This window comes from Natator depressus, chromosome 25, assembly GCF_965152275.1.
Source record: "Natator depressus isolate rNatDep1 chromosome 25, rNatDep2.hap1, whole genome shotgun sequence".
NCBI lineage: Eukaryota > Metazoa > Chordata > Testudines > Cheloniidae > Natator > Natator depressus.
In genome coordinates, this window is record NC_134258.1 from 7725168 (window position 1) to 7751678 (window position 26511).

Here is a 26511-nt window from a genome sequence, read left to right on the forward strand (position 1 = left end):
TTTGTGTAGGCAACACTCCTATTAAACTCAGTGGATCTGATTCTCATTGATGCAAAGGCCCATAGCCATATAAGAAGGCCTGGCTCTGGACCTGTTACATTTACACTCACTATTCAGGCCCCTTTCGCTGTCAGGTGTAAAGGGGAGTTAGGGTCAATGAAAATCAGGCCCATGTGAGGACTGTACGATTTGGCCCATAATTGTGACTTGGTTATTAAGAATTGTTGGTAACGAACGCAAGAATCTCCACTAGCTGGAGAACAGGGTGCAGGGCATTTGCCAGCTGGAATGTGGCATATCATAGAATCTCAGGGTTGGAAGGGGCCTCAGGAGGTCATCTAGTCCAACTCAAAGCAGGACCAATCCCCAGATTTTGCCCCAGATCCCTAAATGGCCCCCTCAAGGATTGAACTCACAACCCTGGGTGTTAGCAGGCCAATGCTCAAACCACTGAGCTATCCCTCCCCTGGCCAGGATATCTGGAAACTTCGCATTTTCCCTTTGAAATGAATGCATTCAATTGTGGAACGGCTCTGAAAAGGATGGTAAAAAACGATATTGTAGGGCTGTGTGTCATCTCTCCAAGACTCCTGTGACTTTTCCTCTGTTCCTTGTCAATTACCCCAGTGCAAAGAGCAGGTAAGCGCCTACCAGGTCAAAATGAGAGTGGGGCGAATAATAGATTTTGCAGTTTATTGGATGTTCCAAAAAATGGCGGGGGAGGGGAATTCATTTTGGATCAGGCCAAAAAACCGAAAATGTTTGCAATTTTTCAGCAGCTTGAAAAAGTCCAACATAAAAAAAGTCTCGGGTCGAACAAAATGTTTCAGTTTGAGAAAATCAGAATGGTTTTATTGTGACCGCTTTGAAACGCTTTTGCATTTTTAAAAAAATACACAGTGTGATTAAAGGACAGTTTGCGACCAAGTCATTTCACACCAGCAAATCAAAGCACTTCGTTGAGAGAACGCTGAACCGTTTCAAACTCTTTGGAATTATTTTTTGTTTGTTGTTCTAACCGATTTGTGAAAGGTTTCGCTGCGTTTTTCACCCCAAAAAGTTGCCTCCAAAATATCTCCCGGTTCTAATCAGGACGTGCGCTGCTTGCACCCCCTCTGTAAGGGTCCCTACTGTGGGTTGCAGCCCAAGCCTGAGTGTCTACATCACAATTTAACAGCTTCTTAGCTTGAGCTTGAGTCAGCTGACATGGGCCGGCCGGCCGCAGGTTTCTAATTGCAATGCAGACACACCCTGAGGTTCTTTCCTTCTCACGCATCAACACCACTAACAAATGGTTGGTGTGTCAAATTAGGCCGTCTGTTACCCATGGGCTTCCCCTGCTTTGAAACGTAGGCCCGCCGTGACTCTGCGGAACCCAAATGTCCTCAGGGAGTTTGCACAGGTGTGACTGCTTGGAACTTTGTAAACCATTCTCTTGACAGGGCCCGAGGAAGAACAGATTCCAGCTGACTTTCCCTTAGCTGAGCTGTTTTTGCCGGGCAAAGAATAAAGAGCAGCATAACTTGTGTAAGGGCAGGTTTACACTTAAAACTCTGCACCCAGGCAGGTGCGCCACTGTTGTACTTCAGTGAAGATACTCTACGCCGGCGGGAGAGAGCTCTCCCATTGGCGAAGTTAATCCACTTCTGCAAGAGGCTGGTGGGAGAAGTTCTCCTGCCAACCTCGTGCTGTCCATACTGGCGCTTAGGTCGGTGTAACTACGTCGGTGAGGGGGGTGGATTATTCACACCCCTGAGTGACATAGTTATACCAGAGTCATTCTCTGTTGTGTAGACCAAGGCTAAGTCTGGAATTTTTCAACAAGCTGTTTTTGGCTGAAAAAGGTCAATTTGTTGAGACCAAAACCGTTGGCGAAACAGGGTTGATTTTGCCAAATTTCCTGACCTGAGGAATTACTGGGAAAAAGTGTTCTGACACTGTCAAAATGTCCCACGTCCACATTTTTGACATGCAAAGGTCCGGTTGTTTGAGTTGAAACCGGTTTTCATCCTGAAATTTGAAGACACTCAGACTAGCGAGAGGTTTGAAAAAAGAAAAAAAGGTTGAAAACAAAATGTTTCAAAACTATCAAAACGAAATGTTCCAAAATTACATAAATAAAATCTTCTAATTGACCTAAACCAATTTTTTTTTGGGGGGGGGAGGGGGGAGGGGGATTTTCAGTTCTCCAAAATTTTTGAGATTTTGACTCTTCTTCCCAATTCGGGCTGGGGAATTTTTTTGATGTCTCAAAAACTCTCCTTCTAGGGGAAAATCATTTCCTGCCCAGCTCTAGTCACTGCTGTAAAGGGGCCGGGCTCGGAAGACTTTCTCTTTTCATTAGACTCCAGGGGCACCTTGTGTCACCATTGCTATCAGGGCAAAGTGGGCGTGAATGGCTCAGAATGGCATTTGCTTTGCACTGGAGGAAGTGACTCCCCAAGGCGCAGTGCAAAGGAAGGATCAGGCAAAAGGTCTTTGGAAAAGAAGCGAAGTGCGAATTGCTTCTGTGGGTGGTTGTTGGCAGCAGCTTCTAGACCCATCTTGTTCCGGAGGTAGTGCTTAGATTTAGCAATCCTACTCAGCACTCGCATCCTTGCTGCTCTGGCTGGGCTGAGTGCAGAATTATGGATATTTATCTGGAGGAGAAACATGCTGGCCCCTGGTTCTATTTTTTTTAAATGGATTTAAACTGATCAGACTAGACTGTGCATTGCCCGCAATGGGAAATGATCCATCACCTGCAATCCCAGGTAGAATCCTTCTCGCCTTATCCAGAATTCCTCTGGGGGAGCACCAGGGAGATCTCCTGCCTTTTGAAAGGTGCAGCTGAGGTTCCTCCAGCATCCAGGCGATTCTGCTGGTTGGGGTGAGGAGGGGGTCACCTGGCACACAGAAAGCCTGTGCATTGCACCACCTCTGCACAGCCTTCTCGCACTGGGCAGCTGAGCAGCGCCTGTGTCCTGGTCCCCACCCATTCCCAGGGCACATACGTGCATGCGTGTGCCCTACTTCCCCTGTCTGCCCTTGCTAGTGCCTGGTACAATCTGCTCCTCAGAGCTGATTCTCTGTAAATGTCCTCTGTCCCACAAACGGAGCAGCCATGATGGGAAAGTGATGGCACAAGTGAGGTCCGTCGTTGAGAGCATGGGGCTGCGAATCAGGACGCCTGGGTTCTGACTCACTGCTGGGCTCTGGGCGAGTCACTTCCCCTCTCTGTGCCTCAGTTTCCCATTATAAAATAGGGATGAGGATGATACTGACCCAAGGGAGTGGGAGAGTCCAATCGAAGGAATGCGTGTGATTGCTCTGAGATTCCCAGGGAAGGTTTCTCAGCAGCCCACGGCACGACCGTTATTACTGGGGACCTGTCCGCGGGGAGATGATGGGGGCCGGGGGCAGAGGCTTTGTAATAAGGATATTTGTTTTGCCTGTTTTGCAGAGTTTCAATGTTCTGACTTGGTCTAAGATGAAGGTATGGAAGTTTGCAGCCATTGCCTCGATGCTCCTCAGTTCCATGTTGTCCATTTTAGTTTGTAGAGACATGCTCAACAGAAGCCGGAAATACAGCCCCTTCCCTTCCTCGCCGTCAAGGTCAGCCTCCTCTTCTGCCTTGCCTGTAGGTCAGCGGAGATCCCCGCGAGCCCTGGAGCGCCGTGACCCGCTGATCTCTCAATGTAAGCTATAGCATGCTTTGCCTTGACTCCATCTGCTCAGAGCCATCTCGCTGCTGGCACTGCTGGGGGAGAGCGTTTCTTCCCCAGGCCCTGGTATACATGGAGCGGGTGGGGTAACGGAGAGCTACGGCTATGCCATGGGTTTTTGTTGCAGCGTAGACATACCCTGGAGGGTCTGAGCCTGAGTCAAGCCGAGACCCAGGGTTCAAGCCCCGTTGCTTTGCAGTGTAGACGTGCTCTGAGTCCTCCAAAGAGAGAGTAGAACTTCAGAGTTACGAACGCCGCGGGAATGGAGGCGGTTCGTAACTCGGAACAAAACGTTAGGATGGTTCTTTCAAAAGTTTTCAGCTGAACCGTGACTTAATTCAGCTTTGGAACTTTACTGGGCAGGAGAAAAATGCTGCTTTCCCTTTATCTTTTTTAGGCGTTTCCCTTTAACACGGCACTGTACTGTATTTGCTTTTGTTTTGGTCTCTGCTGCTGTCTGATTGTGCACTTCTGGTTCCAAATGAGGTGGGCGGCTGACTGGTCAGTTTGTAACTCTGGTGTTCCTAACGCTGAGGTTCTGCTGTATCCTGTCCCACAAGCTGACTTACTCTGTCATCTGGACCGTCAAGTTTTCTCACACTGCATCACGAACAACAGGCTCGAGCAGGCACATTTTGGGAGGGTGCTAGGAAGTCTGGGATATGGCTGGTTGGATTCATATCTGCATAATGTAGCGTAGACGCTGGCGCCCCAACTTGGGACCCGGGGTTCAACAATTCCTAACCTTGGGTTACAAGTGGGTGTAGATGCTCAAGTCCTAGGTTAACAAACCCAGGACCTGTTAACTCAAGTTCTCCTAACCCAGGGCTTCCATTGCAGTGTGGACAGACCCTGAGTGTCTGAGCTGGGCCACTACTAGGTTCTCAAGCTAATTAAGCTGCAGGGATCATTGTGTCCTCTGCTCATCCAAGACTGACCCCTCCAGACAAGGGGTTTTGTTCCTCTTTTGCTTTACCCGAGGCCTCCTTATCCATGGTGTGACAGCATGTGGTTTTGCTTATTCCGCATACGATGGACAGCATGCGATTAAAAACATGATCAAAACCAGCCCACTCTCTTTAGACCCGGGGCTGTGGGCCTGCAGCTGTAACCAGCTGTGCTCTGCTCCCTAAAGCATAGTCAGAGTTGGTGGGTACTTAGAGAGATGGTCTTTCCAGGAGCACTGACATGCTGGTAGGGCATTGCACAGAAGGTGGTGAGCCAGTGCCCCGGGATGGTGTTTGTGAGATGGCTGCTGCCCTTCGGAGGAGCAATGAAATTCTGGTTCTGACCTCTGGTGTTTACCACTTTCTGTTCAGGCTGAGGTTGCTAGGTCCTCACTGAATTCTAGGTGGGTTCACTGACAGGGAGTACGGCCTGGTGGTGAGAGCAGGGGATTGCGAGTCAGGAGATCTGGGTCAGCTCCTGACTCTGCCGATGAAAATATTATTTGTTGTATTACTCTAGCACCTAAAGGCGTCCTAATCATGCCCCACAACTGCATTGTGCCAGGCGCTGCACAGACACAGAACAAAAAGACCCTCTGTGCCCCAGAGCGTTCGCAGTCTAAGACAAGAGACAACAGAGGGATACAGACAGATGGGGTAGCACAAGGAAACAATGAGACAGGGTTGGTCACGATGGGCAGTGTCTCAGCACGTCAGCAGCCTGGCCGTTGTAAAGTTTTATATAGGTTTCGCAGTCAAGTAGAGATTTAAGGAGGGATTTAGAAACATAGAAGATTAGGGTTGGAAGAGACCTCAGGAGGTATCTAGTCCAACCCCCTGCTCAAAGCAGGACCAATCCCCAACTAAATCATCCCAGCCAGGGCTTTGTCAAGCCAGGCCTTAAAAACCTGTAAGGATAGAGATTCCACCACCTCCCTAGGGAACCCATTCCAGTGCTTCACCACCCTCCTAGTGAAATAGTATTCCCTAATATCCAACCTTGAAGGAGGACAGTCAGGTGTGGGTTTCTACACTAAGTTTGGCCCAGACGTGAGGGGAAGCCTTGCTGTGTTCTCTGTGTGTGTCTCTCACAGGGGTCTGTGCAGGTCCACGAATGGTTGAGAGCCTGGCTGAAAGGTGCTAAAGGAAACAAAAGTAAAAATAGAAAGTTAGTGGCAACGCTGAGAGTCAAGGGTGGCCTCGTACATCCCATTATCAGACAGCCCCTGGTTTCCGCTGGTTATAACTTTGCCAGACTTTAACCGTTGTGGCTGAAATATTCCATTCTTGCTCTCTGCACCTGGATGAATTGCTTTGGTCAGTTTCACTGAAAATGATTCAGCCCTTTCCAAGCTTGAGGCAAAAGGAAAGTCAGATCGTGTTGGTAACATTAAAGAGACTTTTCAGCTGTTTCTTTGCAGAGTTCTGGCGTGTCCATGCTTTGGAGCAGGGTCATGAAGTTTGCTGGGGCGATAACCTTTGGGTCACAGATACAACTTTTTGCTGTCCTTTATGCCTTCTTCTTGCTTCTTACACCCCAGCTCTGAATTGAGGTCTGTGTCTGGAAGGGTTAGATGCCGTCTGCTCTGAGGATTAGGTTGTGATTTTATTGAAGTAAGATGAGAGTCAGGCCCTGAGAGTTCGCACTGAGGGCAGAATAGCCAAGACTTGTTATAGTGTATAGTTTGATCCAGAGTGACAGCTGGCTTTAATGGTGTTAGAGCTTTTGGGTCTGATCTGAACTCACATCAGTTTAACTCCTATGGGCCAGTTTTTCCTCCCACTTATAGCTGTACAAATCAGGGGTCACGCCTTTGACTTATGTTGAGTTACGCCGGTGTGACACTGGAGTGAGATTGGAATCATCTCCTTTGATTCCAGCAGAGTCATTCCCGCTTTACCCGGCTGATTAGATCAGAACCGGGCCCTTTATAGCGACAGTTCAGCTGCCCAAGACCCAAGCGCTGTGGTCCCCATAGATTGGTGCCACATCTCTTTGCTTCCTGCCCTCTTCCCCATGCTTTGATTGCTTGTGACCCCTGCACGAGCGGGAGCACGCTGTGCCCGATCCGTTCACTGCAGCACAAGCTTGCCCGTTCCCCTCTCGCTGGAGGAAGCCGTGATTCCTCCCAGCGTCTCCGACGTGGCTGTGTGCAAGGCATCTGGAAGTCATGAACGCAACGGGAGTTCATTTTATTTATTCACCCAATGTTTGATTTTTTTTTTTTTTTAAGCATGCACTTTAAGTGTCATGCAGTGAGGGGCGGCCTGAGCTGCTGCAAGCTGTGAAAGTCTGGTAGGAAAATAAACAAGACAAAGTGAGGGGCGTGGAGACCAGGAGGCGTTCCAGCAGAACCCTGGAGCGGGATTGGAGTTAGCTTGGAAGAGATATTGACCCGATCTTTTCAAACCAAGGAGCAGGAAGGTGGGATGGGGGTGAGGGGACAACATTCCTTTAAAGGAGCCTTTTCCTTGTGGCTCAGCAGCGGAAGATCATCATTCAGTAGAACATCCCTGCCCGCCCTGGCTACGTCTCAGCCAGGGTGAACGAGAGCACCCAGCGATTTGCTTAGGCCTCTGTCATGGGCTGCTCCCTCAGCTACCCGGTGTGCCGTGGGCCTGGCCCGTTTGTGCGGTCTCTTATTCACAATATACACACAGTCTGTTTCTTTTCCCCACGTGTATCTGTAATCTCTAGATTCCCAGCATTTCAGGACATAGTACAGGAGGAACCTTCCACCCAGCGTTCCCCATCCCGCCCAGCCCAGTCTCGGAGCTCCCCTCTTACTTCCTGCCAATTCTCGCTCTTCCTGTATTGAGCTGACGACTTCATTAGCCTAATCCCTGCCCCGAGTGTCAACAATCTCCACCATAACAAGTTAATTGCCTCCGATTAAGCCTGTAACTGTCTCTGTTTCGTAGTTACCTCAGGGCATGTCTACGCTACAAACTTTTGCCAACTCAAGTGAGTATATCGCTTATGCACAAACATTTGGCTCCTTGTGTCGGCACTGTGTGTGCTCACCAGGAGTGCTTGTGTCGATGCCCAGTGCGTGCACCATGCAGGTATCCCAGGGTGCAACTCACCACCATCCAGTGCAATGGTGGGGCAGAAACAGGTGGTGCAGGGGTGACTGGGACCGCAGCGTCAAGGTCCCATCATGCAACTTTCTCCACCCCATAATGCTGTCTAGATCCCATAATTTTCACGCCTATTCAGAAAATCCCACAAACCAGCGTGGGACTTGTTGCTGTCCGTCACCTCTGCTCTGAACACCTCTGGACTATTGCCATGAGAGTTAGACGTGTAGACTTTAAGGCTAGAAGGGGATCATCGTGATCATCTAGTCTGACCTCCTGCATGTTGCAGGCCAAAGAAACGCACCCACCCCCTCCCATGTCAGACCCCTAACCTCTGGCTGAGTTACTGAAGTCCCCAAATCATGATTTAAAGACCTCGAGTTACAGAGAATCCACCATTGACACTAGTTTAAACCTGCAAGTGACCCATGCCCCGTGCTGCAGAGGAAGGTGAAAAACCCCAGGAAAGGCGAAAGCCCCCAGGACAAGCACAGGACTGGTGAGCCTCCAATATTTGAGAGCTATGAGAGGAGTCACGGGGAACATGATTCCTGAAGGGCGGATTGCTGTGGAACACAGCGAGAACGAAGTCGAGGTTTTTGGTGGCATTCACAGAGTAGCTACAACCAGTGACTGGTGGGATCTCATCGTAATGCAGGCGTGGGATGATGAGCCACGGCTGCAGAGCTTTCGGATGCTCCAAGCCACATTCCTGGATCTGTGCACCGACTCGCCCCAGCCCTCCAGTCCAGGGACACAAATGTGAGAGCGGAGCTGACAGTGGAGACGTGAGCGGCCATCGTGCTGTGGGAACTTGCCCCGGCAGATTGCTACCAGTCAGTGGGAAATCATTTTGGAGTTGGAAAATCCACTGGGGGGGTGGTTGTCATGCAGATGTGCAGGGCCATCTTCTGCTACGCAGGACTGTGACTCTCAGCAATGTGCAGGACATAAGGGATGGATTTGCAGCAATGAGGTTATCGAATGGATCACTAGACGGGACGCAAATCCCTATTTTGGCACCAGACCCCCTTGCCACAGACCACATCATCAGAAAGGGCTGTTTTCCTATGGTTATGAAAGAGCTGGTGGATCACCCGGGATGCTTCACTGACATCAGTGTTGACTAGTCAGGGAAGGTGCATGATGCCTACATGTCTAAGGAGACAGGACTGTTCAGAAAGCTACAAGGAGGGACTTTCTTTTTTTGGAACACAGCTTAAGGAAAGGGAAGGAACGTTCATGTCCATTTTAGCTACACGTACATCAACCATGGCTCTCCCAGGTCAGCGTAGGTGAAGCTGTGGTTTTTCTTCACGTCCCCCTGTGTAGAGGGGTAAGGTAGGGATGTGGCTCCTGATGCCACATGGAATGTCGCAGGGTGTCGGGAGCAGGGACCATGGAGTTCTCCAAGGTGAGCCTGGGATTTTTGAACCTGTCAGTCCACAAGCAGCTGCAGCCGCTGCGTTTGCTGCTGGAGAAGACCCATTATGTCCTGGTGCATCTCCCTCTCCTTTTCCTGCTGGGCCTCCTGCGCATTTCTCCTGTCCGTTCTTTCCTTCTACATGCACTCTGCTATACTCATTTGCCACCCCTCTGTTCCTGGTCTGATGCAACATTGGCTTGAAGAATCTCACTGAACAGGTCAACCTGGGTCCTCTTCTTTCTCCTTCTCTGACTCAGGTGTGGAGGGAGAACCCCTCAAGGCCGCAACGGCATCAGCTACAGATGAAACGCACAGAGGTACCGTGGACAGTAGAGTCATGATGGAAAGCGGAAGTTAAGATTCAGAAGTCCCTTCCCCTCCCACAGCTGTTGCTGGCGTCCCAAAGCCGCCCGGGCCCATAGGCTGCTAGCCCGTTTGCTTTGGCAGGCCCCCTGGCAGTAATTGCTGAGTGGCGTGGGAATGTGTCCTACCACAGAGGAAGAAATAAGGCTGCCATGCCTGGAGACCTTTGGGAGAGGATTGCAGAGGACTTCCATGAAAGTTTCATTGCAATCTCTCAGCAGGATTCAAGGGGCATCCCCGGGTACGTAAACAAACCGCTCCACACACACCCATCCCCTCGCCTAACTCTGGAGGGGCACGAACAGCAGATAACAGCCCGACCTCTCTTCCTAGTGCCACTACCTCTCCTAGTGCGAGTAAACTAATGAAAAGTTGATAGTCATGTCCTGCTCAGTTGTGAGCGCCATCGCGGTAATGGGGAATGAATTTGCACACTTGTCTGAGGATCCATCCCCTGCATCGGGCTCATCCATGCTCGAGTGCTGGCATCTACTAAAGTGGCGTCTCAAACAGGTCCTAGCTTGCAGGACAGCTGGACCTCCCTGGCTCTTCAGAGGTATCCATGCTAGTGTGTGGGGCCTTGGGTTCACAGCAGCTTCAAACTGTGATCTGCCTGTGGCCCACCAGCCATCCCTGGAGTCCCTTCCTCGCAGGGCATACAGCTGTGTAACTATGCAGTGTGGTGTTGGGAGGAGAGGGTGCCCCGTGAAAAGAATCTTCTCTAGCAACATGGGTTTCAGGTTGGCAAATTTGGAGCAGTATGTGTAATGTAATGTAAAAACACCCATGTGCATGTAAACATGCATGCCCACTCCAGTGTTACTAGTCCACAAAAAAGTAAATTTCCTTTTCCAAATCCTAGAAATAACCTGTAGATTAGAGCTGGTCAGGCATTTTTTGATAATGATTTTTCTTTGGAAAATGCTCCTTTATCTAGATGGTTTCCTCAGGTCTAGCATGTAACTGAAATAGACAACCAGTGCACAGTCCCAGAACAGACCCTAGCCCAGGGGTTAGGGCATTCATGCGGGCCGTGAGACAGGTGCAGGGCCTTACTCCGAATCAGGCAGAGTGGGGACTTGAACGGGGTTCTCTCACATCCTAGGTGAGCACCTAACCACAGGGTGTTGTGGAATGGGTCTTGCATGCTGGGGTTTTCCAAAAACGGTTCTGAAGGTCTCCGTTTCATCCCCAAAATGTTTGAAATCTACTTTTTGCAGATTGGGAAAACCATTTCCTGACCAATTCTACTGCACGTGGACTCAAGTCAACCGGAGCTGAAACAAATAGTTCTGATGTTTAAATAACATGGGACTGTGGCATTCTCTGATCGGTAGAAGAATTAGAATATTTTACTGCCAGTAGCAACAGTGGGCCAAACCCCGACGGCCTTACTAAGTTTTTACTCCTGCTCAAATCAAAGCGAGTAAGGACTGAATAAAACCAGGAACTGGCCCCACGAGAATGCTTGGAATTTCTAATGTGTCTTTCACCTGACGATCACAGATTGCAGGCATTCATTAATTAACTGACACCGAGATTAGGTCACCCACCCTTGAAACGTAGCTGCTTCTGGGTTAGGACACCGCAGCTGGTTATGCCCACCCAGCTACATCACCTAGCAGATCAAGACCCAATCCAAACTGTTGTATTCAAGTGAAACTGCAGAGGGAATTTCGCTAAACGGAATGTAATTGCCTGAACTGGAATTGGATGCCAGGGTTAACTCATCCCTAATTCTTACAGAAACTGCCACGAGTGGTCAGGACTGGAGTTTCACATGCAGCGGCACCGGAACAGGGGGGGCCAGAGGGTCACGGCGCTCCCACTTGTTGAAAATGGATAGGCCGCCTCTTCCCCCCAAGGCCCTGGCCAGGCTGGCAGCTGGAGCCTGGCCGGGGAGCCTGGGCCGCTGTGGGAACCCTCCACCTGCCTTGGAGGCAGTCCAGGGGGTGGGGACATGGGCTGGGGGCTGCTCTCAGCCCCACCCCCCACCTCGGGCAGGTGGAGGAGCCCACCCAGGCTCCCCGGCCCCGCTTTGGCTTCTGGCTTGGCCGGGGGTGGAGCCTCGGGGAGGGGGAAGAGGAGGGGCATGGGCGGGTCCACAGAGAAGACAGGGGCCCCTGGCCCCACCCCCTCACTTTTGGGAGGGCTTCACCGCCCCTGTTCACATGTCCTATAAAAGCAAGCCCCACGCTGGCCAATATTAACTCAAAGGGAAATTGCATTGGCCAAAGCATCTGGAGGTCTCCTGCCCAAACACCTACCCAACCACATGGTGCTTAGCTTAAGGAAAGCCATGGAAACACAACCCAAAGTGAGGTCGCTTTGGAAATGCTAGGACGTATAAGCTGCATCTGCACTGGGAGTTGGCTGAGGGGGTGAGGCGGGGAGGAGGGTGCGTCACTGGTATAGGTCAACCAGCCAATCCTTTCAAGTGTAGACAAGGCCTAAGGCAGCCTCACCTAGAGCATTCCTGTCTCTTGGACCCTGGCCACATCCTCCAAGCCAAGAGCATCTGTGCCACCTGGAGCCAGCTTGGCTCCTTAGGCTGAATTGGAAAGCTGTCGTTAAAGCCTCTCACTCTGAGGTTGAACGATTTTTCATCCTGTTTCAATAAGACGCTTCAGTCCTGACTCATTCTTGTATTTTTTTTTTAACTCTCTCACCCATTTTACATAGAGGGACCCCGTGGCCATGGAAAGGGGGTTCTGCCCCACCCAATCCAGTGGATCAATGAGCTCGAGCTGACTGCCTGGGGTGGTGAATCGGCATACAGGGCATTCGTTGATGCGCTGGCTTCTGGCTGCCTAGCAGGGTGACTCCCAGAGCTGGAGGACCCTGCCTCTGCAACCAACCCTCGGGGGGGGAGAACGGGCCCTTAATTCGTGCTGCCTTGTATTCTCGGGGGGGGCTGCTAGTGGGGACGGGGCCAGGAAAAGCATTTCCCCACCTATGGATCCTGGCCCCAGTGAACCCGCTCCCCCCGCACCAGGGACTGGGAAGGTGAGGGGGCCAAAGCTGACACCGAGCAGCTGACTTCCATAACCTCTTGCACAGCTCTGCTGGCTTTTCATCCCTTTCACCCCCACAGGCCAATGGGATGAGTGGCGCCGGGCCCTTTTCCAAAGGGCTTCTGCTATTGGCTGATTGAGACCAGTCATTAGAATGTGCATCCCCCCAAACCCACTCCCGCCCCGGGGGCCTGTACGTGTCGTAAGCCGCTCTGGGCATGCCGTTGTTTGCAGGCATTCGGAGAGGTTGTACACATCCGAAAGCTCAGTCTCCACAAAAGCCGTGGTCCCCATAAATACCGAGCTTCAGGTTAATTGCTCAACATGTGTTAGAGAGGCCAAGGTGCCGGTGGCCTCTCCTGGGATGAATTCGTTCACCCCTTAGGAAGAACTTCAGTAGGAAGCAAGTGGACTGGGGCACTAGCCGGCTCCAGGGCATCAGGCTGGTGGCATCTGAAAGTCATCGCTTTGCAGCTGCTTTTCCTGCATGAATCGGGTTCGCTCTGTCCGCCTGCAGCCCCACGAAAGGGGCGGATGCCCCCCCTCCCGTCCAACCGGGCTAGATGCACCGTGGTGTTGTAAACTGGTTTAGAACACACTCAGGCTCTGGCTACACTGGACCCAGGAGCACCTTTCTCAAGCGGGCGCCTCATTCTGAAGGATATGCCCCAGTTCAATGACAGGCGGGGGGCTCAGTGCAGGGCTTGCTGTGGGAGGGTCTCTGGCCTGTGTTGTGCAGGGGCCCGTACTAGACCATCAGAACAATCGCCATGAAGGTCAGGGTTCTGGCTTCCCTGGGTTAAACTGTACAATAGGCAGGGCCCAAACCCCACTTGCACTGGTGCTTAAACCACAATACTTGAACTGGTGATTTTTTTTCAGCCCTAGTGTAGATAAGGCCTCTGCTCTGCTAAATAAAGCCGGCCCATCTGACCTCTAAGGAGCCAGCAGGGTGGAGGAGAGGGGTGAATGTCAGCCTTTGATGGTGCTGGAGTTTGTCTGGGGCCAGTTTTCCGCAAGGCGGGTTAACCAAGCAGGAGCGCACCTGTTTCATTGTGCAGGCCAATTGCTTCGCAAGGGGAAATGCTCGGCAGGTAATTTGCTGACTTGAACGGAAGCTTAGATTTGGGTAGAACGTAGTCAACGTTTCAGAGGGGCTTCGCAAATGATTGGAGCCTTGATTTCCTAACGCCCATCACTTTCTCCTTTCCCTTTTACAGGCTCTTTCCTGCTTGTGCGTGCAGCCTGGGGACATGAAGATGGGGGGGACCTATGTGATTTAGGCGCTTAAGTCCCATTGTAAGTAAATGGGACTTAGGTTTCTAAGTCACTTAAGCATTTTTTCAAAGTTTACCCACAATCCGTAGAAATATTTGGGGCTGGGATTTTCAACGGAGTCTAAAGGAGTTCGGTGGCCAGACTCCATTGAGATCTGGGTGGCTAGCTCCCGGGGCTTGTGCTTGCCCTTCCCCGCTGCCTGGCTCGCTAACCCCTGTCCCTGTTCTGTTGCAGACAGTAACTTGTTTGAAAGCTACACGGAGGGTGAAATCCGGCAGCTGATCTCCACGCTGGTCGAGAGGTACAGCCAGTCCATGAACTCCGGGGGGCATGAGCTGCCGCTCTTCCCCAAGCCTGGCACCCGCATGAAGCGAGCCCGGGCCCGCCACAAACCCTGTGCCCTGAAGGAGCTGGAGGTGAGCGTCAGCGAGCTGGGCCTGGGCTACGAGTCAGACGAGATCGTGCTGTTCCGTTACTGCAGTGGCACGTGCGAGACAGCCGTCAGGAACTACGACCTCTCCCTGAAGAACATGAGGCTCAAGAAGAAGATCAGAAAGGAGAAGGTGAGAGCCCGGCCTTGCTGCAGGCCTCTCGCGTACGACGACGACGTCTCCTTCCTGGACACTTACAACCGCTACTACACCGTCAACGAGCTGTCGGCCAAGGAATGTGGCTGCGTGTGAAGTGGGGAAAGGGAACCTGGGAAGGCTGATGTCTGGAAGGCAGCGCCCAAAAGCCAAGAGGGCGAGGGCCTAAAGGGACATTGCTGCGTTCCGAGAGTGAAGGGAACTAAGAGGGGACCCAGGCTCCGAGAGAGTCAAGAAGGCAACTGTTTCCAAGTCTACCTCAGTCCTGTGGTTGGACTCTAGGGGCAACAGGGAAACTCTTGATGCCGGGTTGTGTTTTGAGAGAGATCGAGGGGCCTTTCGACACTTCGACAGGAGCCTCCGCGCTCCCCCCGCCAGCCCGGTGCCCCTGAGCGTTGGGATGCTCTAAGAAGGAGGAGCTGGGGAATGGAGAGGTAGGAGGAAACACCTGCTGATTTCCTCAGGGATGCCGGCATCAGTCTCACCACCAGCCTGGCATCCACATGGGCTTTTATTTTATTGCTCTCACGAAGGGGTTTAGCAGGAAAGCTTTGCTGGCCAAGTATTTTGAGTCCAAAAGGTGCCAGTCGCCCTTGTCTTTGGATGCATTTGGGCGGCCAGCTCTGGAACTGCAATCCAGTTGGAAAGGCGGAGTCAGATTGGCATTCCTAGTCCTACGAAAACTGAGGCCTCTTCTCAGAGGCTCCCCTCCGAGACGGATTGCGGCCTAAAGAGAATTGCACCAGGGCATGGAGTTCACGTGGATGGAACCTTTTTGGGTGCAGATAAATGACTGAGCGGTCAAGAAATATTCTTTTATATCCTAAGATCATATCTTACCCTTATTTTATTGTAGACATGCAGTATATTCATGCTCTGTAAATATACAGGAATATATATAGAGAGAGAGAGATAAATATTGGTGGCAATCGCAGAATACTATCATTCCTTCACAGCCATTCTGCCAACTTTCTACTGAGGTCAATGGACAACTATTGGATGCTTCCCTGGGCCAGGATAGTGATCTTAACAAACTGTCCAGTTGGTGGTTTTAACCAGAGAGAGGGGGAGGAAGAGGATTGGCGTGGGAACATGGGGCTGATGAGAATTTCAAAGCTGCCTTAATTTTTTAATAGGAACTGGGTGTTCTGATTTCCTAGGCAGCCTTGAACATCTCAACTTTACGCATCCGTCATATTGACATTCAGGATGCGGCACTGAGGCAGTCAGGAAATGTGATGGTTGAGAAAGAAGCCATAATTTCCCATGTTTCTACTGCTTTGAGCACCTCCTTTGCTTTCCATCTGGCAGGCCTTCTAGCTTGCTGAAATAAACCACCGTGCCCCTCCTGGGACTAGCTTTGCAGGGACACGGCAATAGAGTTACTGGTGCCCGTGCTCCAGCTCTACACTACAAACTTGCAGCTATCGCGCTTCCGGTGAAGACGCTCTCAGCGGACGACAGAGAGCTCTCCTGCTGGCTTAATAATTCCACCACTGCGAGAGACAGCAGCCATCCCTGTCTACACAGAGGGTTGTCAGTATAACCACGTTGCTCAGGACTGTGGATTTTTCACATCCCTGAGTGGTGACGTTGTACCGAAGTAAGCGTGTAGTGTAGACCTGGCCTAAGACCTGGGTTTGCAAAGGAGTCTCAGGGCATGGCTACACTTGCAGTTGTAGAGGGCTGGGAGCAAAAGCCGCCTTCGGAGACTGCAGCAGGGAAAACGCTGCCGAGTGTTTACACTCTCAGATGGAAGCGCACTGGCATGGCCACATTAGCAACTCTTGCAACGCCACAGAGAGCAGTGCATTGTGGAAGCTATCCCAGCATGCAAGTGGCTGCAACGTGCTTTTCAAATGGGGGGTGGAGTGTGACAGGGAGTGTTTTGTGTGTATGTGGGGGGGGAGAGAGTGGGTTTTGGGGGGGCTGAGAGCATGTCAGCATGCTGTCTTGTAAGTTCAGACAGCAGCAGACCTCCCACCCCCCGCCTCTCTCTCTCACTCGCTCAAAGCAAGCAGCATTCCTCAGTAATGGTTCCTTTGTCCCAGAGCAGATAAGCAGCCGGCTGTCAGAAACGGAGCTTTGAAAGGGCATATCCGCATTCCTACAGCGAGTTCAAAACAATGACAAAAGTGGCCACTTGACTTAAGAGGATTATGGGACGGTCAATCAGAGCGCAGTAATTCAACACCTCGTTCACGCTGGCACCATGGCGCTCCAGCGGGGGCGCAGCAAACGTTATTCCACGCGCCGAGGTGGAGTACCAGCAGCGCTGTAGCCGCGGAGTCAGAGCGCTCTATGTGCCTTGCCAGTGCAGACGGGTAGTGAGCTAGGGCGTCCAGGGCTCCTTTATTGCTCTGTAACTCGCAAGTGTAGCCAAGCCCTTTGGCCTTGTCTACACTTCAAGGTCATATCGCTTTAACTACACCAGTGTAATTAAAATGGTCCAACTTCCCTAGTGTGGAGACGCTTATACTGGTATAAAGGTGCTTATATTAGTATAGGGAAGGAGAATAAACTATAAAGCAGCTTTTATACTAGCATAACTGTGTCCACACTAGGAGCTGTACTGGTGTAACTATACTGGTCAAAAATCACACTCCTAACCCAAATAATTATACCAGTACAAAATCTGTGTATAGGCCACGCCTAGGGGAGTTAGGCACCCAAATTCCATGGAGTTTCGTGCAATGGGGATGATTAGCCAGTAAGGCTGAGAGTGTTGACGCTGCCTTGGGGCTTCCCGTTCATTTTGAATGGGATTTGGGCATCGAACGCCAAATACCAGCCTCAGACTCCGCTTTCTCAGAGACCGGGGTGGCTGTTGAGCCCAGCCTTCCACTTGGCTCTGCAAAAAATGGGGGCAGGAGGGCACTGCTCCAGCCTGGGCAGTCCTTTGAAAGGAAAAAGAGTTCCCTGGCATTCAAACACAACTTTACCTCAAATGGGACTTTTTAATGGACAAACGTTTGGTGTTTTCCCTCCCTTAGGGCCTGATCCAATTCCCACTGAGATCAGCAGAAAGCCCTCCCCATCTCACAAGAGCTGGTGTAGGCCTTCACATCCATTCTAATCACCTCTTGTTTGGCCACTCATTGGAACAAGCTCTTTCCCATCTTCCTTTTCATCCGCTTTTTGTCTTAAGGCTCATGCCAACCTACAGTAACTGGATCAAGTCTCCATTTCCTCCACCGTCACTGGTGTCAGGTGACCGGCTCACCCGACCAGGTTGTCCTCAGTGCACCTGGTAACATGATTTAGAAACACTCTGGAGTAGGAGAGATGGGTGTTGCCATAGGATGGCGTTTTAGTCTGAGGGCTAGGGATGCATTGGGTTGTGATACAGCGGAAAACCAGCGCGATAAAATTAGGATACATATCAGCAATAACATCCTAGCTGGAGCTGTAATAGAAGGTCAATGGCAGATCAAAAAGGCTGGATCCCAATCCAGAAGCATTGAAATCATCAGGTCCATTGGGAGCTGCATCTAGGGTTGCCAGCTTCATAATATTTAAAAACCGGACCCTCCAGCAGGAGTGCCAGCACCTCCCCTGCCCCGTCTGCAGTTGCCCAACACAGGTAGGAGGTGGCCCCGGCTGAGTAGGGGCTGGAGCGGGTGATGACTCGGCGCGTCCCTGCCTCCCGCGCCCGCAGTAACTGGATTTTGGGTGTCTGGTCAGTAGATCTGACTGAGCACTGTCATGCCCCCTTTTCGACTGGACTTTCCAGTCGAAAACCAGGCATCTGGCCACCCTAGAGCTTGCACCTCTGCAGATAAGATGGGGCTGAAATCCACAGGAGTCTTAAGAACCCAACTTACAGTGGCCTTTGAATGCAACGAGTGATTCCCATTCACTTCAGTAGGGTAGAGTAGCTTGTATCATGGGTGAGAGAAGAACCAGACCCTTTCTGTCTATGGTTAGCGTTTACAGCCTTGTCAGTGTTGTTTACTATGTGGGGAAATAAATGAGACTACAGACTTTTGCAGTCTCTGAACAGGCTATATTTGTCGCGTGGAGTAGCTGGTTTTCTCCTCTTGGCTCCTTTCCCAACTAATGCAAATGATAAACAGAAGGAGAATATTGGTGTCATGTACTGGGCATTCACCAAGACAATGGAAAGCTAACAGGCCTGGAATTCTTTGATTGTTATTGACTTCCCTCTCTTTTGCCCAACCGTGGGCCAGACTCTGATCCCAGATACAACTGATATAAATCGGAAGACACTCCACATTGGAGTAGCAGAGATCAGAATCTGGCCCGCTTGTTTCTTTTTCACAGCAGTCACGTAAAATGTGTTTCTTCCTTCCTGTTCGCATAGATAATTAGCAGCTTCGACTGGGATTTGCAAAGGAGCCAAAGGGAGTTAGGCACCCAATTCCCAACAAATGTCAAGGGGGAATTGGGAGCCTGACTTTGAAAATCCCACCCCATAATGTGAATGGGAACCAAAATACTTCTTGTGTGTCTCTCCTGCGAGACACGAAAAATGTAACATGGAGAGTAAATAGCATAGATTTCTGACCCCTGCCAAAGGTCAGGCTTTTTTGCGTAGGATCTAAAAGCTGCTCTTAGCTGAACGGAGCCAAGATGTATCAAAGCAATATAAACATCATCATTCAGCAGGCTTTGCCTCACTTGCACCCTGCTCCCATATAAAAGGGCTGCTGGGCTCTGAAACCCTAATCTTTACCCTCACCTTTGAAAGAGGAGCCCAGCTGTAGAAACTGGCCGGAGGAGAGGGGAATAAAGTCCACCTGTTGGATTTGTCGACACATGTAAGACCGCCGGTCAGTTTGCAAAAAGGCAGCTGTTTGCCACAATGCTTTGCTCCTACCGGGTTGACACATATCCAGCTTTACAGCCCATGTCTAAAGCTCTAATGGGGATGCGAACACGGTGCACTGTAAAGTCTCTTCAGCAGCAGGCTCGGCTAACCCAAGCTCCCGCTAGTTCAGAAGTGGCAAAAGCCAGTGTGCATATTTTCTAAAAAACAATACAGTGAATGTAGCAGAAGACGTTCCACCTCCTAATGCAGGCTGTGCACGAGAATTCAGCCTGAGGCTATGTGGTGGAAATCCCCTCTTTGGGCTTATTCTACAGTCACTTACACCATTTTTTACTCCCCCGCAAGTCTGTTGTTTAGTGGGGTTGCTGCTGATTTGCACTGTGGTCCATGAGAGGCGAATTGGTCCCTTTAATCCATTCCACCTGTGTCTCGGGCCTTTGCTTTTCATTTTATTTGATGTGCCAAATTCTGTGATGTCTTATGCCAGCCCCCGCAAGCCCTGATGCAACTCCAAGGCGCTAAGATTCTCCACTCACAGGAGCAACTGTGTTAAAGTCAGAGGAGTTGCATCAGTGTGAAATTGGTGTTAGTGACTGGAGAATCCAGTTTACAGGCTTCCTGGAGATTGCCCGAGGTATAAATCAGATCAGAATGTCACCCAGGTGCTAGGAAAATCAAAGACACGTGTGATTTTTATGACCGTTCACTGTAGACAAGTGTGATGAAGATTAGCACTTTGCCAGAATCAGCGTAGGGTGATATTTACGTCTGGGGGAAACCTGGGATGCTAGCATCGGTCAAGAGATTCCATGTGTACGTAAACTGAATGTCACTTTTGGAGACAAGAAACCAGATGGGGTGGACCACTGGAGCGTAGCACTTTGATAATCCCTGTGGTCCGTGGCAGAGCCCTAGGGAAGATCAGTGCTAATTTCTTTCTGGTTTTCATTTCCTTTAGGCATGCAGAAAAATTATGATGGACGAATTGATGCAATGTGAGAAGTGGCCATAGTGTTTGGGAGCGGTCGTTCAAGACCCGAATAGCTCTTTGTTTTCCTTTGCTCTTATCCCCCTGCTGTTACATCTGCTAGTCCTGGTTATTGGTAGGAACAAGGGTTTGGTTGGGGAATATCTCTTCTTCCTGCACCACCCTGCATTCGCTTGTGAACAATGGGGGTTTTCCCATGGAGTCAGTGGGTGCTCGATCGGGTCTGCAAAGTGCTATTACAGAGCTAAGTATTGTGAAAGGTAAATGCTTGTCAGTAATGATTGCAGGTGCAAAAAATCTGGATCAATTCATTGTGGGGGGGCCGAAAGCTGACAAATATTCAATGGATTTATTCCCCGCAAACAGTCTGACCAGCACTGCCTACACAATTACTGTTTAAATCATTGTTTCCAAGCATGGCTTGTGTCACAGCCCCAGTTCTGAATGAAAAAATCACCTCATACGGGTTCAGGCCGTGGGCCTGGCTGGCAGATGAAATAGCATTAAACTTGGGAGCTGGGATCACGGCATGTTCTATGTTCAAGAGATAACAGACGCGCTCTTCCGACTTCTAAAAAAACGGAAGATGAGTAAACGGCCTCTTGAGCATTTGGTTCCCATCCAACTCCACTCTAAAAGCAAACCTGGTTTTGTTTGCAGTCTCCGGTTTAAAAAGAAAAGATGATCTATGGCTGGGGCCAGAATGCCGCAGACAGGGAACAGGGGTTCTGTGGCTTGGTTTACTGGGGTAGGTCTTCATTGCAGAATTCACTCGGGCGGGAAACGGTTTTCCCATCCCGCCAAAATTTTTGAGATTTCGAAATGTTCCCTGTTCCACAGTGTGATGAAATCGAGACCTTTTGGAATTTGTCTTGGAAAACAAGAGAGAGAAACACCCAGAATAGCCAATAGCCCACTCATGGAATATGGGGAGAGCCACTGTCCTGGGTCTCCCCCAACCACCCCAGGACTATGCCCTGATCACTGGGCCGTTGGCTACTCTGGGAGATAGCGGGAGTAGGTGTCTCTCTTATTTTCTTGTGAGAAACCTTCCCGAAACTAACCCTTTCCTGGGAAAACTTTTGGTTTCAATGAATCAGCATCTTCTGACCAAAAAAACCCACTTTATTTTCCACCGAATGCATCCAATGAAGTGAGCTGTAGCTCACGAAAGCTTATGCTCAAATAAATTTGTTAGTCTCTCAGGTGCCACAAGTCCTCCTTTTCTTTTTGCGGATACAGACTAACATGGCTGCTACTCTGAAACTTTTTTTTTTTTTAATTCCCAACCAGCTCCACTTGAATTATCTGCATGCCAGTTGGCTCCTTTCATGCGAGCCAAGCTTGACTGAAAGCAGCCACACCACAAGGTAACACTCGAGCGGCCATGTCCTCACTGGTGCCGCACTCACACGTGTGTGGCACAAAGACTTCTGTGGATATTTATCCCATAATGCCTTGAGCCTGCACTAAGCAGAGCTGCTCTGACACTGATTTCCTAGTGAATTCTGGGAGAGCTTCCTGTCTGGCCGCACATGGGGAATTGTGGGAAGGCTCTGGAGGAGCAGAGGTGTGGGAGTGGCAGTACCCTGCGTCCACACTACGGAGTGGCTGTGTTAGCAACTGATGAGTTGTGCTCACTCGAGATGTGACTTATAACCCCGGACAGGCCAGCTGACTGCAGCTAAATGCACCGCCATACTCCAGTGAAGGCTGTCTGTGTGTGGCTGGGACTTGAGTTAGGGGCAACACTCAACTTATCTTTGCAGGGAAGACAAATTCTTACGGTCTGATCCAGTGGAAATTCTTCACATCGGGCTCCCATTGAAGTCAGTGGGAATTGGGGGGACGAGTTTGGTTTACACCGATGTCAGTGGGGGTCACACCTGTTTTAAGTGGTGTCAAAATCAGGCCCAAAGGCCAAGATTTTCAGAATGTCTCATAATTCTGGGTTCCTGACCTGAGTTATCTTAAACAACCCTGATTTTCAGCAAGAGCTGAGCTGCCCTCTTCTCCCCGCCCCGGAAATCAGGCCCCCTAAAGGTGTCTCGAGCGGGGCATTGAGGATTGCTGGTCATAACAGAAAATCTTGGCCTTTCGAGCTGGATTCTGAAATCACTTATGCTGGTGTAAAACAGGGTTGCCAGTTTTGGTTGGACATGTTCCTGGAGGTTTCATCACATGACAGCATCTTGAATTAAAGCGTCCTCCTTCATTCCTGGAGACTTCCAGACAGTCCTGGAGGAGGGCTGGCAACCCTTGTGTAAAACAGAAATGGGTCCAGTGAGCCAGCATTATAACCTGTGTGAGTCAGAATCAGGCCCTTTGAGTTTATTCATGGAGTACGACTGTTTCCTATATAGCAATCTAGCTCTTCTCCCTCTCATTCCAGAAACCCGCCCTGACACTAATGTAGAGATGGGCTAACTCACGGGTCAGTGAGAGCTACAGGTCCCGCTCTGGGCCTGATCCACAGAGGATATGTCTATTACTGCCCTGGCTAGGGAGTTTTAGCCCCAGCTGTAGCAGCTTGTGCTTCTGGCCTCTGTAGGTTCCCTGCTTCAGGTCCCCAGGGTACCAGCCAAGGTGGCAGGTATCACATACTTCTAGAAGAGGACGTGATGAATAGACATGTGGGAGACTTAGATTCATAGATACTAAGGTCAGAAGGGACCATTATGATCATCTAGTCCGACCTCCTGCACAGCGCAGGCCACAGACTCTCACCCACCCACTCCTGCGAAAAACCTCTCCCCTATGTCTGAGCTATTGAAGTCCTCAAATTGTGGTTTAAAGACTTCAAGGAGCAGTTGTAGTGAGAGGCATGGAAACAGGAGTGAGACAGGGAGCGAGATAGTTCCCGTTGGTTGGACCTTGGCTCTGATGTTGCAAAGGTGCCACGGAAGGAGGGACTGTGGAGTGACATCTCCTGAGCCGATCTCAGTTTCACCCCAGAGGAGGCTGAATTTTGGGGGGCAGAGTGGGAGTGAATCCTTGTGTACACTGGACCAAGTCCCATCCTCAGATACCTGCATGTCACTTGTATGTGTCCAAGGGCAGAATTTGGCCACCGTTTGTACAATGCGTTAGTGCAGTGCTTTGAGATCTGGCTGGCTAGCCGGCACTGAATCCTTGTGACAGGAGGGGTTGCCAAGGAAAAGTGAAGTTTCATTATATGGAGTGTTGAGGCCATCCATTAACTCGGAGCTACCGCTGCCCTGTTTGCCTCAGTTTTCCAGGCGATAGTTGAGGCCTGCTTTTTCTCATCTTGAAGCTGATGAAAATGTTCTGATCTATCCGAATGCCCAATAAAGCCTTTGAAAGCCTTGCTGGCTGCATTGTCATTCTGGCTACCAACCTGCTCTAGCCCAAGGCGATTCTGCCTGGCGTTTTCAGGCAAGGCCTCGGTTAGTAAAACCCCTTTCCAAAAATCACAGCCCCGTTGTTAGTGAACAACCAAGGAAATGATTCAGGAGCACAGCAGAGGGCACTCGAAGGCCTGATCTCTGCAGTGCTGTACCACAAATGTGGCCTGCTTAAATTGGTTTGGTTTGATTTCTTGTTTGAATGTGAGTGTTAAAGTTTGGGTTTCAGAATGAAAGCTCCCTCCCTTTGTTTATCGATGGATCCTCTCGCCAAAGGATTTTAATGTGTGTGTCTCTGTCCAGTGCTGTATTTGGGGCCATCACACAGAGGAACTGTAAGTCCCTCTGTTTGTGTTACATAATAATGTTGCTCAATCGGTCACATTCCGGGTGCTCCTCCATTACTTATTCACTGAAATCTGGTTTTAATAGGCTCTCTTTCTATTATTTGACAAATGCTTCTGCTTCTCCTTCTCGGCTGCAGTAAGAGATTTTAGGCCGCCCAAAGAATGTCTAAAATGCAGAAAGGGCAAAAGGATGGAAAATTCTCTACATGAAAGCAACATTCAAATCTGTCGCCTGGCTCTTTCTTCACCACCCCATGAATTATTTATTGTTAATAACAATAAACAGCGTGTAACATCTGTTATGAGGACGGGGGGGGGGGGGTTCCCTGCAACTTGCATATCTGTATGCTGCAGATCGGCCATTAGCTTTAAATACTACCCAGCAATAAAGGGCGGCAAAGATATTTCATAGCGTTTGAAAAATGACAAGCTTTCCAGGCACGACAAATTAGGAAAAAAAAAAAAATTCTGGCAGTTGTGATCAAGCATGAGCATTGGATTATTTTACCCTCTTCTGTCTGATAATGAGCTACAGCACAATTCACTGTGTTTTTACTACATATCCATAGCATTGGCCAGTGCAAGAAGGATTGTGAAGTTAGGAGACTAGTCCTTCTGTCATTTAGACCCGTTGCAACTCCACACTAGTGACAAGATGCAGTTTGTGAGGCTGCTGAGGATCACCTCCATATTTTTCATGATCTGAAGGCCATGGCTGAAATACTGAGGCTGGAATTCTTGACTTAGTAAATTTATGGCGAATCCATCCTGTCCAAGTCAGTGATTCCACGCTGCTTTTTGCCAGAGTTCTCCAGGGGGCTGAAATGGAGTCACCTCTGATTTGCATTGGTGTATGTGTGAGAAGCAGCCCTATTTCATTGTTTTCATTTGAGTGAAACCATTGGCAAATGGGCTATTCTTTATTTAAATAGTTCCAGAAACTTTTTGTTAAATCGGTTTGCCTAATTTATGAAGACAAATTATTTTTAGGGAGGGAAAAAAATCTGTTTTCTTAATAAACAGGGTTACTGAATACTTTCACTGTTGGTTGAGCAAGGGATACAGTTATGGCATAGTCCCAATTTCAAAGAGGAGAGTAGTTTCAGATTAATTGAAAGAAACACAATGGGAATGGGAACCAGCATTTCCTTTCTCTTTGTAAATTACACAGGATCAAGTTGTTTTACTGGGTTCCTCCTAGTAACCATGGTCCATTCTTCAGCACTGGTCAATTTCATTGGTTCAACCACTTCCATTCCCGCATTGTTGGGCTTGAATGACCAACTGCAAGAAGTTGATGCAATGCATCTGTATTTGAGATGATCTCTATTTATTCAAAGTAACTTATGTTATTTATTTAGATACTGTAGTGTGCAGTCTACATAAAGCATTCTTTCTTTCTTTTTTTTTTTATTTATTGAGCAAAAATGGTGCCAGTGCTGTTTACATTTATTACATTTTACCATTTTTTCTGAACAGTGAATAAAATGCAGTATGATTTTTTTTAAACCAACCTAAAGCCAGGTGTGATGCTGTTACATACTTAAGACAAGGTGAAAATAAAGTGAGGATTGTATTGATTTCTGTCTAGTTATTTTCTTTCACTTCTGTCTCTGTCTAATCAATGGCATTCATTTTTTGCTATTAACTTTGCAACGTCTAGAGCTGGGTAAAAAGCCAAACAAAGCTGCCCTTATGGGAGCCCTCCCTGTAGACTTTATTCACATGGACCTCACTTGGCCCATTGGGCAAAGGTTTCAGAGCAGGAGAGAACCTGGTCCTAATTTGTATTAGTGTTTAAGAAGTTCTTTCATTTGTTCCGTCTCAGTGCAGCCAGCTGTTCCCTTTGTTGTCTCTCTGGCTGCATCTTCCAGTGGATAGCATGTAAAACTAAGGCCTGGTCTGCACTTAAAAATTCGATCAACTTAGCTTCCTTGCACAGGGCTGTGAAAAATTTTTGCCCTGAGTGCCAGGTATAGGTCAACCTATCTCTGTAGCTGCAGGTATGTTAATGGAAGAATTCTCCCACTGACCTAGCTACCGCCTTTCAGAGAGATGGATTAACCACATCGACAGAAAATATCCCTTCCGTCCACGTAGGAATTGTCTACACTACAGCTCTACACCAGCTCAACTACAAAGTCTACGAGCTAGAACTCCTAGGGTCCATTTCTGACTCTGCCCCTGACTTGCCTGAGGTTACACAGCACGTCCAGGCATTTAAGCTCTCTGTCCTGCCTTTTCCCCATCTGTAAAATGAGGGTAATAATACTGGCCCTTCTGTGTAAAGCTCTTGGAGATCTATACCTGAAAATTACCACGTATTACTGTATTATTCAGGATTCTTTTCAGCAAGTCTTGAAAGAATCCGCTTCACTATTTGGCAGCCCCGGCGTTTTGGCGTTGTTGGCAGCAGAGCTGGACAAAGAACTGAGTTTCAGTTCACTGGCGGTTTTGAAATATTAGAAAAACTGTTCAGCCCAGTCGAATCGAAACCAGAGTTTTTCACAATTTTTCACAAATTGAAAAAGTCGGAACAGTTTTGCTTTGGGGTCAAATGGAATGTTTTATTCAACCTGAAATGAAACGATTCATTTAATTTTCAGGCATTTTAATCTT

General features: G+C 49.4%; 1 protein-coding gene across 2 annotated transcripts in view; it reads left to right on the top strand.

Annotated features, from left to right (window-relative positions):
* NRTN (neurturin) overlaps nucleotides 1–15481 on the top strand; it is a 76289-nt gene extending 60808 nt beyond the window's left edge. Inside the window, exons 1-3 of one of the 2 annotated variants that reach the window (XM_074939721.1) lie at nucleotides 2620–2753; nucleotides 3443–3677; nucleotides 14048–15481. In XM_074939721.1, coding sequence (XP_074795822.1) covers nucleotides 2730–2753; nucleotides 3443–3677; nucleotides 14048–14496 — 708 coding nt within the window. In that variant the 5' untranslated portion in view covers nucleotides 2620–2729 and the 3' untranslated portion in view covers nucleotides 14497–15481. Of the gene's footprint in view, nucleotides 1–2619; nucleotides 2754–3442; nucleotides 3678–14047 lie in introns of those variants that run through there. The other variant, XM_074939722.1, reaches the window with a different exon arrangement.
* The last annotated feature ends 11030 nt before the right edge of the window (nucleotides 15482–26511 follow it).